This window comes from Emys orbicularis, chromosome 6 (assembly GCF_028017835.1).
Source record: "Emys orbicularis isolate rEmyOrb1 chromosome 6, rEmyOrb1.hap1, whole genome shotgun sequence".
Lineage (NCBI taxonomy): Eukaryota > Metazoa > Chordata > Testudines > Emydidae > Emys > Emys orbicularis.
The window spans coordinates 41538772-41551829 of record NC_088688.1 but is presented as its reverse complement, the minus strand read 5'-3'; the positions used below and the strand labels follow the sequence as shown (position 1 = coordinate 41551829).

Sequence of the window (13058 nt, the reverse complement as noted above, 5' to 3'; positions counted from 1 at the left end):
AAGACCTCTTCCTATTCTACTTTATTTAACAATCAATAAACACCTCTCAAAGTTTTTCTGATCAAATTTTACTTACCTTAAAAATACTGTAACTATCAACAGAACCAGAAAATCAAAGACAGAAAAGACCTATGAGGTAATTACTACATTTCCAGAAACTAGTCAGTTTTATTTCTTTCAATATATTCACCAGTCCTATTTTAAATGACTGAGGTGAATGATCTCACACCAGTTTCTTCAGACTACACCTCTACCTCGATATAACGCGACCCGATACAACACACATTCGGATATAACGCAGCAAAGCAGTGCTCCAGGGGGGCGGGGCTGGGCACTCCGGTGGATCAAAGCAAGTTCAATATAATGCAGTTTCACCTATAATGCGGTAAGATTTTTTGCCTCCCAAGGACTTCTAAATTTTGTAACTTCTTTCTGGTGGTCTAATACCAAGAGTCCTTCATTTTCCATGTAACAAACAAACAAACAAACGTGACTGAATACACACACAATAAAAACAGCACCTCCCCCTGCAAAAAAACCCCCACAACACACCAATGTGTTCCAATGCTCCCTCTCTTTGTTGCAATTAACAGACAGACATTGATAATTTGGGTTGGGGTTCGAAATGTGGTTGTTTTCAACCAATCATGGTAACAACAGGTCCATGAAAAACAAACAAACAAAAATAAGGGAAAGAGTTCACTATTTGTCAATGGAAAGAGTACACATTTAATATATTATAGGCTGGGCAGCCTATTATTAAAGTTGCCCGATATTTCCCATTTTAACACGTTCTTTTCAGTTAGTTATAACTTTTACAAACTTTAACCATTCAAGGTGAAATATTAGATGGTGGTTTTCTTCTTCAGGCAGAATTTTTTTCTGGAAAATTTTACCAAAAATGTTTCAGCCATTTCCAAGACCAAGTTAGAGAAAAATACGTTATTTTTCCCATGTTCAAAAATATCAACAACGTTTGGAGCAGGTGACTTGAAATCCAAATTTAGTCAAGTTATCTTTGGAAAAAAAATTGCAGTTTGCACATGATCAATGGAGACTTAGTAGCTAAGATCTCAGAAGATTCTGTCCACAGTGGACATGTTCCTGCCTGGAGTGGAGTAGGATGTTCCCTGCAATTGCAGCTCTGGGCTGTTCAAGGCCATGCCATGCCGTGCTGTACCAGGCCCAGGCCCCTATGCTAAATGCAGGCAGCCTCTCACTCCTGTGCTCTCAACGACACCCCTGTTGGCACTCAGGCAATGATGAAGAGAAAGCTGCCCAATTTGAATCCAAAAGGGTCCAGAGCCTTCTGGGAGGTGAGCCGGAGTAAACTTAGACAAGGAGCTGGAGAGACTGGGCCTGGAGGAAGGCAAGGGAAGGGAGCACTGAGATTGGGAATTGGGACTGGGGGAAGACAGGGACTGGCTGGGCAAGGAGATTAGGAATGGGAGCCAGGGAGGGAAACAGTGGGGGATTGAGATCGGACAAAGAACCAGAGAGAGACTGGGACTAGTAATCAGTGGGGTAAGTGGGGAGGGAGGGAGAGAGATCTAATGAGGAACCAGCATGGAGGGCGAGGAGGAATGGGACTGGTTGGACAAGGAGACTGAGACAAAGCTGGGATGGCGGGAATTGCTGAAGTTGAATTAAGAATAGAGAAATGAAGCCAGGAGAGATAGAGAACATGGGTGTGGGTTAGAGAAGAGAGACTTGACAAGGGCTGGGAGGAGGGGAGACTGGCTGGGCAAGGAGTCTCAGGACAACAAGTGGGGTGGACGTAGGGGTGGGACTGGGAATGGTTGGGCAAAGAGACCAGGACTGGAATGAGAAGCCAGAGGATTGGAAACTGGGCTGGGCAGACAAGGAAAATGGGACTGGGGAAGAGAGGACTGGGACATGTTGGAGGGGATGCGACAGAAGGGGTCAAAACTTAGGGGAAATAGGCAGAAGAGTCTGTGCTCACTACAGTCCTCCAGAGTGTGTAATGGAACCCAAGATTCCTGAATCTTACCATTCCTCTCCTCTCAACAAACATCTGTGAAACACACTGGCAAAGTGTCTCATCTTCCTCTAGTGCTAGCCCACATGGAGGATGACAATTTACTGCTATCCGTTACTCCATTAGCTCAAGTGGCACAGGTCTGTGTGGTGGAATGACCCATTTGTTTTTTGCCAGTTTTCTTTTTTAAAACCACAAGAACATTATTCAGGTTGCAAAGTTAAGCACTCAAGAGTTAGGAAATGCCAGAATTAAGTTTGCCAGTGCAACCTTAATTTGGCATTTCTTAACTACTGAGTGCTTGACTTTGCAACCTTAACAATGTTCTTTTGACATTCTTTTTTTTTAAAACATAGAATCATAGGACTGGACCTTGAGAGGTCATCTAGTCCAGTCCCCTGCATTTATGGCAGGACTAAGTATTATCTAGACCAGGGGTGGGCAAACTAGTGTCCGCGGGCCACACCCGGCCCTCCAGCCAGTTTAATCTGGCCCTTGAGCTCCTGCTGGGGAGCAGGGTCTGGGGCTTGCCCTGCTCCCGTGCTCCAGCCACGCCTGTGCCGAGGCTCCCGGAAGCAGCAGCAGCATGTCCCCCCTCCGGCTCCTACATTTAGGGGCAGCCAGGGGGCTACGCGCGCTGTCTCTGCCCCAAGCGCCACCCCCGCAGCTCCCACTGGCCGGGAACTGCAGCTAATGGGAGCTGCAGGGGCGGTGCCTGAGTATGGGGCAGGGCGCAGAGCCACCTGGCTGCACATCCACATAGAAGCTGGAGGGAGGACATGCCGCTGCTTCCAGGAGCTGATTGAGGTAAGCGCTGCCCGGTGCCTGCACCTCTGACCCCCCTCCTGTACCCCAACCCCCTGCCCCAGCCCAGAGGGCCCTGCCCCCTGAACTCCTTATTTCTGGCCCCACCCCAGAGCCCGCACCCCCAGCCAGAGCCCTCACCCCAGCCCCAATTTCATGAGCATTCATGGCCCACCATACAATTTCCATACCCAGATGTGGACCTCGGGCCAAAAAGTTTGCCTACCCCGATCTAGACTATTCCTGACAGGTGTTTGTCTAACCTGCTCTTAAAAATCTCCAATGATGGAGATTCCACAACCTCCCTAGGCAATTTATTTCAGTGCTTAACCACCCTGACAGTTAGGAAGTTTTTCCTGATGTCCAACCTAAACCTCCCTTGCTGCAATTTAAGCCCATTACTTCTTGTCCTATCCTCAGAGGTTAAGAACAATAATATTTCTCCCTCCTTCTTGTAACAACCTTTTACATACTTGAAAACATAGGAAATTACATTGTAAAAAAAACCAACACTGAAAAAATTCTAAAAGGTGGGACAATACTGAACTCCATCACCCATAAAAAAAGCCTGTATCTCATAGCACTGAATATTTTTCTGCATTTGTTAAATGTCTTATAAAAGCAAGTTATACAACACTATATACCAGCCCTAAAGACATATTATGTTAAACAGACTATTCTATATGTCTATTTTCAATAAAAAAGTGAATACATTTTTTAGATTTCAAGTCCTGAAAGTAAACAAACAGTACCTGTTAGCTACAGACACTGCATATTCTTATGCATAGTACCTGGAATTTGAAGAACTTTCTGAAGTACATCTTCTCTCCTGTCTGTGTAGTATAACTTACTGCACATACTAAGCTGAAAGAGACAGGCATTTTAATAGTTTTGAACAAATTTCAATCTTTTGTTTGTACTTAAGAAGAACCAGAACAATGCATGTGTGCAATGCTTCCATGTAAGCTTTATCATACTTGCTATGGTTAAAAATAAAGGCAATTTAGATTTCAGTCAGTGTCATGCTAGTCTTTTGCTATGTAAATAATTTCAGGGATATGTGTAAGAAAATGCCTAAGTCAGGAGGAGATATAAAACCTTACATGTGTGTTCCTATTTCCTTTACTTCATGGTGAATAACATCATCAATGCAACAGTCAGATTTAAGTTCTGCCACTGCAGCACTGGAAGCTGAAAGATTTAATCGCTGAGAACTTGTCTGAAGATCAGCCTTGGAATTGAAAAACAACACAGGTTACAATGCTGTCAAGTCATCAGTGTGTCTAAAGAGCAAAGCATTACAAAAACAACCAAAACATATCTTGTGAGGCACTACATTTAATTCAAATAATCTACAGGATACTATGAAAGCCAGATGGCCAGAAATGAATCTACTTTTCAAAGTCTTTTTTAAAAAAATCTGTCTTCAGACACAGGCACGTACATTACATGTTTTTTTAATTAATTGGAATGTAAAAGACAACTCATGCAATATTTGCAGCAACATTAATGCATGAGAATGACCTGTGGAGCCTGCAAGCAATGACAATTTTGCCTGAATTAGGACAGCAAGCCCACATTGTTTTAAGAGTGACTGTGTTCTATTGTTGTCTAATAAGTGCAGTATTGAAAAGGGACCCAAAAAAAAGGGTGGGGAGGGGAGAAGAGAAGCACTACATACTAGATCTTAGTTACCATTTCTATTTATGGCCCAACAGTTTTTCTTCTGCAGCATAATTAGATCCATGGCCTGAGTAGTGTTATAGTACAGAAGTTTTTTCCCCCTTAAATGCTGATAAATGAAAAGGTTGGGAATGTGTGAACACCAGAAAATATATTTTATTTGGTTATAGATTGACTAAATGCATTTATACCTGCAATAGAACTAATATATATAATATGTAGCTTTTCAAAGCCAAGGATAATATTCAGTACACATACAGAAGGTCTGCTTCTGTATGGCCTTGGCTCACAGCACTGCCACTGGCTTCAAAAATAATTCCAAATGTAGAGGGCTTCCATGATTCAGATTTTAGCCCATGTTTGTTCAATATGAGAGCAGTTATTACTTGCTGAGGTTATACTCATTTGAAGTGGACTTTCCATTTGATATATATATTCATAGATTTTTCAAGGCCAGAAGGGTCCACTGTGATCATGTAGTCTGACCTCCTGTATAGCACAGGCCACAGAACTTCCCCAAAATAATTCCCAGAGCATGTCTTTTAGAGAAACATCCAATTTTGATTTAAAAATTGCTAGTAATGGAGAATCACCACTAACCTTGCTAAGTGTGTTAAGTATATATTGTTGCCCCTTTTGACCAGAGAAGCTGGCCAAATATTTAGGGCAGGAGTGGGCAAACTTTTTGGCCCGAGGGCCACATTGGGGTTGCGCAACTGTATGGAGGGCTGGGTAGAGAAGGCTGTGCCTCCCCAAACAGCCTGGCCCCCGCCCCCATCTGCCCCCTCCCACTTCCTGACCCCTGACTGCCCCCCTCAGAACCCCCAACCCATCCACCTCCCACTCCCTGCTCCTTGTCCCCTGACCGCCCCCTCCCGGGACTCCCACCCCCTATCCAACACTCCTGCTCCCCGCCCCCGACTGCCCCGACCCCTATCCACACCCCCACCCCCTGACAGCCCCCGCCCCCAGGACTCCCACTCCCTATCCAACCGCCCTCTGCTCCTCATCCCCTGACCACCCCTTCCTGGGACCCCCCGCCCCAACTGCCCCCGGGATCCCACCCCCTTATCCAACCCCCCCTCCTCCCTGTCCCCTGACTGCCCTCCCGACCCCTATCCACATCCCCGCCTCCTGACAAGCCCCCTGGGACTTCGACTCCCAACCCTCCCTGTTCCCCATCCCCTGATCGCCCCCCCAGAACCTCCGCCCCATCCAACCGCCCCCTCCTCCCTGACTGCCCCCAGGACTCCTGCTCCCTTACCCAACCCCCCCACTCCCCGCCCCCTTACCAGCAGCAGGAGTTCGCAGCCACAACACCCGGCCAGAGCCAGCTGCGCTGCCCAGCAGGAGCAGCGGGCCAGAGTGCGGCCTGCGCGGCGGTGTGGCTGCAGGGGAGGGGTCGGCCGGGAGCTCAGGGGCCGGACAGGACAGTCCAGCGGGCCAAATGTGGCCCGCGGGCCGTAGTTTGCCCATGTCTGATTTAGGGTCTAGTACTCCGCTTCAGTTAGAAAGAGAAATTGGTGACAGTCAGATATTTTTTTGATGCAGTTTTGTTTATTAACAAAGAACGTACATGTCTCTGAATGCAGAAGCAATCAAATAGAAGGAAACAGCTTCTTTTGCTCACATCACCAAGAACACTCTTTTCAGCCTACCCCCCGACCCAAAAACCTCTCCCCAGGTTTCTCCCAGGGTCTGCCCTTGTGCTTTCAATTGCTCCTTCCAGCTGTCTCCCTCTCTGTCTTTTGTCTGTTCTGCCTACTCCCCCACTCCTGAAAACAATACTCAGCAAAAGCTCCTTGGTGGAAACACATACTCCTCTTGTCTTTGGTGGGGGCTTATGTTTACAGATATGTTAACTGAAGGGTGAGTTCACATCTATCAATCTCAATGGAGGTTTTAACTCAACCCACAACAAGATTTCATCCAGCTAATTATTGCACACACTAAGATGAAAGAGACAGGCATTTTAATAATTTTGAACCATTTTCAATCTTTCATCTGTACTTAAGAAACAGAATACTGCATGTTTGCAATGCTTCTACGTAAGCTTTTCCATACTTGCTATGGTTAAAAATAAAGACAATTTAGATTTAGGTCAGTGGCATACTAGTCTTTGGCTATGTAAATAATTGAGATATGTATGCTTTAATTGGGACAGTCTTTGAAGACCATTCGGGAAGCTAGAGCTAGTGCAGAATACAGTTCCTGCCGGTCTTAGCTGTGAAAATCATGCCACACTAATACTACAAAGACTTTCTTCCCATTTGCTTCTGGATGCAATCCTAACTTTAATTTTGTCCTCTAAAGCTCTTTATGATTTCATTCCAGACTACCTGAGTTTTTTCCCCCCCTGTGCTGGGAAACCTTTTAATGGTTATTTCTTAATACATGCTGTGTATTATGTTAAAAATGCACCAGATACTATGGATTTGACACATTTTATAAATCCAAAAAATAGATATATCTTTTCACATACCTTTACCAATATATCCTTGACAACTTGGTTACTGTCATTATGTACGCTAATGTAACTGGAAAAGGTCTCTCCCAGAAATATATTTCTGTTCAAAGAAAATAGTACTTTTTAACAATGTGATTCTCAACAAGTCAAATCCATTAGAGTCCATCTTTAATTATTATAAATGTTTTATTTTAAAATTCTATAATGATCTTGTCTATGCTATGACCAGTTCAGTTCCATCAGTGCTAGCAATATCAAGAATCTGGTCACAGATGGGCCACTGGCATTTTAAAAACTGTCTCATCTAACCCTGCTCAGAACATGTCTAATTGACACTGTGCTCTAATTCCTTGCAGCAACCTCTCTCTACTCTAGGAATCCCAACGTTGTTACCACTAGTGGAGCTGAACCAGACGTAGTAATAGTGGGAAATTTTGCAGTGCCTGTTGTAATCAAGGCCAATGGAACTGCATGTATGAATAAAGTTACTCACATACGTAAATGTCTGGAAAATCTGGCCCTAAAAATACCCTAGCAATTTCCTATTATACACAAATTTTTTAATTTTAACTATCCAAAATAAATAAGTAAGTAAATAAATAAATAAATACATGATCACGTCAGATTCCTACTTGAAAATGACAATCTCAGTGATAGCTGTTAAACTAAAGTTCCAATCCTGCAACGAGATATACAGAGGTGGTCCCTTAAAACCTTAAATGTATGTGCACTGCACCAGTTTCAGTGAGGCTTACACCTGTGCAACTTAATAAAGTAAATCACTGGAGTAAACTGTGTTGGTATAAATCCTGCTTTTCGTTGGTACAGCATATCTTAGGGGTGTGTACATGAATGTAAATTTCTCTAATGCAGGCACATTACTAAGGGACTGTCTGCTATAAAGGGTTATATTTCACCTGGAAGTTAAAAATTGCTGCACATACTGCAGGGCACTACACAGTGCCATGCTGTCTACTGTCTCCCCTAGACCCTACTACACAGAGGCAGGTACGTATGGCAGAATACATTCAGGCTATATTACACCAGTACTGTGTGTTTATACTTCATAAATAATTTCCTGTTATTAATGAAACAAACAAGTTATCCTCAGTCATCACCGAAATACTGCAATGTATATTTGTAAAAAAAGGAAAGGGAGCTAATAAGCACAAATAATCCAAGTTCCAGGATTCGTGTAGCAATAATCTTCAGACTTTACAGTTGCTTATTTGATTCTTACCCAAAGTTCTGAGGCAAAGTCAACATTTCTCCTAGCATTAAAGTTTCTGCTCCTTTTACAGTGGAAGGGTCATCTTTCATGAGTTGATTCAACAGATCTCCTGTAATAATATATAATGGCATAGGTCAAAAACATGTGCATAAACTAGATCCTTGCCTACATATAAATGACATGTTTACTTCCTATGTATTTGGAAATTGATAATACAGTGCTGCTTTTGAATGTTATTGATATTCTGACTGCTTAATTTAAATTATTTTCCTTTAGTGACCCCAGAATAAAGGACAGATTGAATAGTTTCATGTTAAACTCTTTATTGCTTCTTGAATTACACTCATGCTAAATTCTAAGCATTAGTAGAGTTTTGTTTAGTTCTTGAACAGGGTGTGCAGATTAGGAACTTTGTGATTTTGTAAAATTAAGTTATAAATAAAAGGGCACCTGCACCAGCAAAAGCTATCATAATCATTATACACTGATCTTAATACTGCTCAGTCTTTCATATTAGATGTAGCACCAGTTTCATCTCGTATATTAATTCAGCAAAAATATAATCTTTCAATCTTACATAAAATATCATGCTTCCTTAGAGAATGAAAAGCAAGCAAAACTGGATTTTGCCTGAATAGCTATAGATACATTAAAAAAAAATTCTGGGTGACCAAGGCTTTGAGAACTGACTTGTCTATGTCATATTTTCCTCACTGAGGTAATACAAGTTAGGTGGAATTTTCAAAAGCATTCAATGTTGGTCTAACTCTACTCCCCTTAACACAGTGAGAATTTCTGAAAATTCCACCTGTTGTGTTTAATAATTCAGTTAACAGATACACAGAAGGGCTCAATCCCAAAAACATATCTCAGGATAAACATTAATCTCAATGGGAATTCTGCCTGTATGAGACCTACTGCACAGCATTGTGGGGATGTAAAGTTCCATAAGAGGGTAAAGGTCACGATGGGACACTTGCCTGGCAATAAATCATGGCCTTATGTAAGGCCCCCTGGTGGTTATATAAGATGAGGCCTTATGTAAGGCCCCCTGGTGGTTACATAGGATGAGGCCTTATGTGAGGCCCCCTGGTGGTTATATAAGATGAGGCCTTATGTAAGGCCCCCTGGTGGTTATATAAGATGAGGCCTTATGTAAGGAACAATTGAACCAATCGGTGTGGGGCTATACATGTGATAAACACATGATTCTCCTTCTTGTCCAATCGGTAGATGTGTAATTATAGCCTAATTGTGTTATGTAATGTTAAGAAAGACTATAAAAGAAAGCTTGTAATAAACAGAGTTGGAGTCAGCTTGCAACCACATTGGTCGTGTGTTTTATCCGCTCCGAATGGAACCCCACACAGCATATCAGAAATAGCTGACCCATTTATCCTTCTTTACTCTACTCTATTTACATTCCTATACAACTTTCTTTATTTTGTCTTTTTATCCTGATACGTGTTTTTGAAGGTACATTGCCATTGCACTGGAAGGAGATGGGGGAAGGAGAATGACAGTTGCTGGGATGGGGAGGGGGGAAAAATCTTTAGGCTGCACGGCACCTCTCTCTCCACCTTGGCTGGCCTCTAGAATATAGTCAATATCTGGGGAGAACCCAGCAATTTCAAGGGGAGAACTTTGAAGGCTGTGCTAACACCAAAAGACAAGGGAATTCATCAAGGCAACAAGTCCTGAAAAATCATTCTCAACTGCCCATTGAAATAGAGTGCTGGGTAAACTAATGGCTGTAATGAGGGAGTAATACAGAATGCCTGGTCTCCAGATATGGACGGTAATTCCATGCTTCTATTTTCTCCCCAGTGTGCATTTGGTTCTCTGAAACCTTCCCTCCATATACAATCATCTCAAAACACCAAAAACAGTTTCCACTGGGTGTTATGATTTTCCTAATTCCTCAGATTTTTAGGGCACATGTTTATAGGTTGTCCACCAAGCTTCCAAAGCCTTGGAGTGAGAACTGTGGTGGTGAACTTTGCTAATTTTTTATGGCCATTACAAGGGGAATGTTTACTTCATATCATACATTGTAACCTCTCTGACTGCAGAGGTGTGGTGTAGAAGTCTCAGATGCGCATTCTGGGCGGCTTTAATCCTTTTTGCTTTTGTGTGTCAGGATGAAACTCCAATTTATGTTGCTTACTAAATTAGTCTAAACGTTCTCAGATGTCCTTGCCTTTCTAGTACCATCCACCCTTTTCATCCTTTTTTGTGTTCTGTATTCATTAGATTGTAACTCCTCAGGGGATGAAACTGCTTTTCTTTTAAAAAATGTGTTAAGTAGAGCAACTGAACACCTCTGATGATATATAAACAATAATTAATTAATTAATTATCAGGAGATCATCATATACCTGGCAAGTCTCTCTCTTCACAAGTCACTGGAATATTGGTGAATAACGTAGGTTTGGTTAACCTCATCACTGTGAATTCAGAAAGGAAAGGAAAAGTTAATGCAAACATAGTATTTAAAAGATCCAAAAATATTTAGTAGTTTTAGTAAAAAGCAAAAACAAAAACCACCACCACATTTTTCATTTTCTTGTTTTGAAGTCTGACTGTATCACCCTCTTTCAAACTATCACATTACCAGCACTTCCTGGTGAATATTCTTGGTCAGTATGGAGTTAAAGTTTAATAGGGATCTAGGTCATTGCATACAATTGATTTCTTGTACACCTCTACCCCGATATAACGCGACCTGATATAACACAAATTCTGAGATAACGCAGTAAAGCAGTGCTCCGGGGGAGCAGGGCTGTGCACTCCGGTGGATCAAAGCAAGTTCGATATAATGCGGTTTCACCTATAACGCGGTAAGATTTTTTGGCTCCCAAGGACAGCGTTATATCGAGGTAGAGGTGTAGTCACAAACTTTAAATCAGCCTTGCAAAATGATCATGAAAATGTAATGGCCTAGGAACAAATTCTACACTACAATAATGAAAAAACAAAACGAATGAGATTTTACTTACCTGTCAAACAAACCAAATAATCTTGCCCCAGGAAAGGGGACAAGTAGAATTTTGCAAGGCTGCTGTAAACCATCTTACTCAAATTATGTAACCTCATCTATATCATGGTGCCTGGGATTTATCCTCAAGAGAGATTATTTTCCAGATGGAGAATAGGAAAAAACAAAACAAAAACAACTCTCCCCCCCCCAATACAACAACCAACACTGATCCTGATTCTGCAAACATTTAACACAGGACAGTAATCCCATTGAGTTCCATTGCATACATGTTTGCAAGATCAGGACCATTGTCTGAAAACTGCTTTGAAGACGTAAAATTCTAGACAAAGGCTCAGTATTTTTTTTAAATGCAAATGCATAAAATTATTTGCTAGGACCAACATCTGCAGTTCCTCTCTGCAAACCAGTGTTCCCCTCATTTACAATATATTTTTGGTTAAGCTTTACCTCTAAACTTGATCTTAGCTCATAAGTGTAATAAGACTCACAAGACTAAACAAATACTGATAACTGTGCTGTTGAATATTACATTGTAAGTCATAGCTTCTCAGGCAAAGTAATTTGAGAATATGGGAGTTCCAAAATACAAATAATATTCCTTCATTTTTTCATATAGAATGTATTATTTACCATTTACAAATAGGAAATACATTTTATGTAGCAGATCAAGGCAACCTTCAGCTCAGGATCTCTTCAGGCTATAGAAAAATAAACTCGACAAGCTTGCATTGAAAGTTGCTATTTGAAAGACTGATGAATTTTCATTTCATATTCATTAGTCTACTCAGCATTCACTGATGCCAGCTTGGTAAACTCATTGATTGTTTTGGGTATGCATTTGGGCATGCTGCAATGGTTCATGTGGTAGTTTATGCTACAATACAAGATACCTACATGGGATGGTTAGTGGAGGCACACTCAGTTGCTTTAGGGAATGTATACATTACAAAAGTGAACCATGCATAAAGCTCTTTTTAATAGGACGGTGTAAATTGGAGATTTTAGCTGAAGAAGGCATAATGTACTCCTGGGGGGATTCTGTGCCAAAAAAATTTCACAATTCTGCAAAATTCTGCATGTTTTATTTGTCAAAATAAGGCAATATAATCACACTAGTTTCAATTGTTTTGGTAATTTATTTAAACTGCAATACAGAAAAAAATCACAATAACTATTCAGCATTTCCTAAACACATTGAAGTGAAGTTACAAACACTTGGTAACTAATACCCTGCATTCCAGTTATAATCCTGGATTTTCATTTAAATTACATTACAGAACCGGAAAAAAAAATTAAATTGTTCAAACTTTCATACAGTTTTTGCTAATTACATTACAGAACACCAAACAGCGCACACACAAAAGTAGAATATCATTTTAAATTGCGCAGACTTTCACACATAAGTCATGCAGTTTTGCTAATCATTGTCCTGGACCTGGCTGGGTACTTTGGAAAGTGCATGGTTCTGATTGTCCTGACATTTTATTGACTGCTTGGTAAATGTTGCCCTCAAAGTCTTTTTTTTTTTTTAAATGGGTAAGTAAAATAAATCCTGAGCCGTAATCTAACCCCATTTTGCCACTTTGGCACAGGAAAAAGGCGAGAAAGACACACAGATCTTCCTAGCTGAGGATTACCTTACTTGTTATTTATAATAAGGCGCCTTTACATCATTCTGGCAATGTAGGGGCCTTAAAACTTTTACAGGTTTTATGCTCCTGGGGGAATTGACTGAGAATGGGAACAGTTAACTAACAATAGGAACATTCACAATGTTACTATACAGGCAGGCTGCTACATTTCGGCCTCAGAGAATGAGCCTTCCTCCTGCATAATAGAAAGACCTATCCTTCCTTGCCACTGGCGAGTCGCA

At 41.5% G+C, this 13058-nt stretch overlaps 1 protein-coding gene across 1 annotated transcript in view; it reads right to left on the bottom strand.

Annotated features, from left to right (window-relative positions):
- Positions 1–13058, bottom strand: part of TRAPPC13 (trafficking protein particle complex subunit 13) — a 44630-nt gene that overhangs the window by 20234 nt on the left and 11338 nt on the right. The window contains exons 2-6 of the mRNA XM_065406968.1: positions 10563–10631; positions 8194–8293; positions 6969–7053; positions 3907–4034; positions 3595–3667 (exon numbers count right to left, since the gene is read on the bottom strand). Of these exons, the coding sequence (XP_065263040.1) occupies positions 3595–3667; positions 3907–4034; positions 6969–7053; positions 8194–8293; positions 10563–10631 (455 nt within the window). The remainder of the gene's footprint in view (positions 1–3594; positions 3668–3906; positions 4035–6968; positions 7054–8193; positions 8294–10562; positions 10632–13058) is intronic.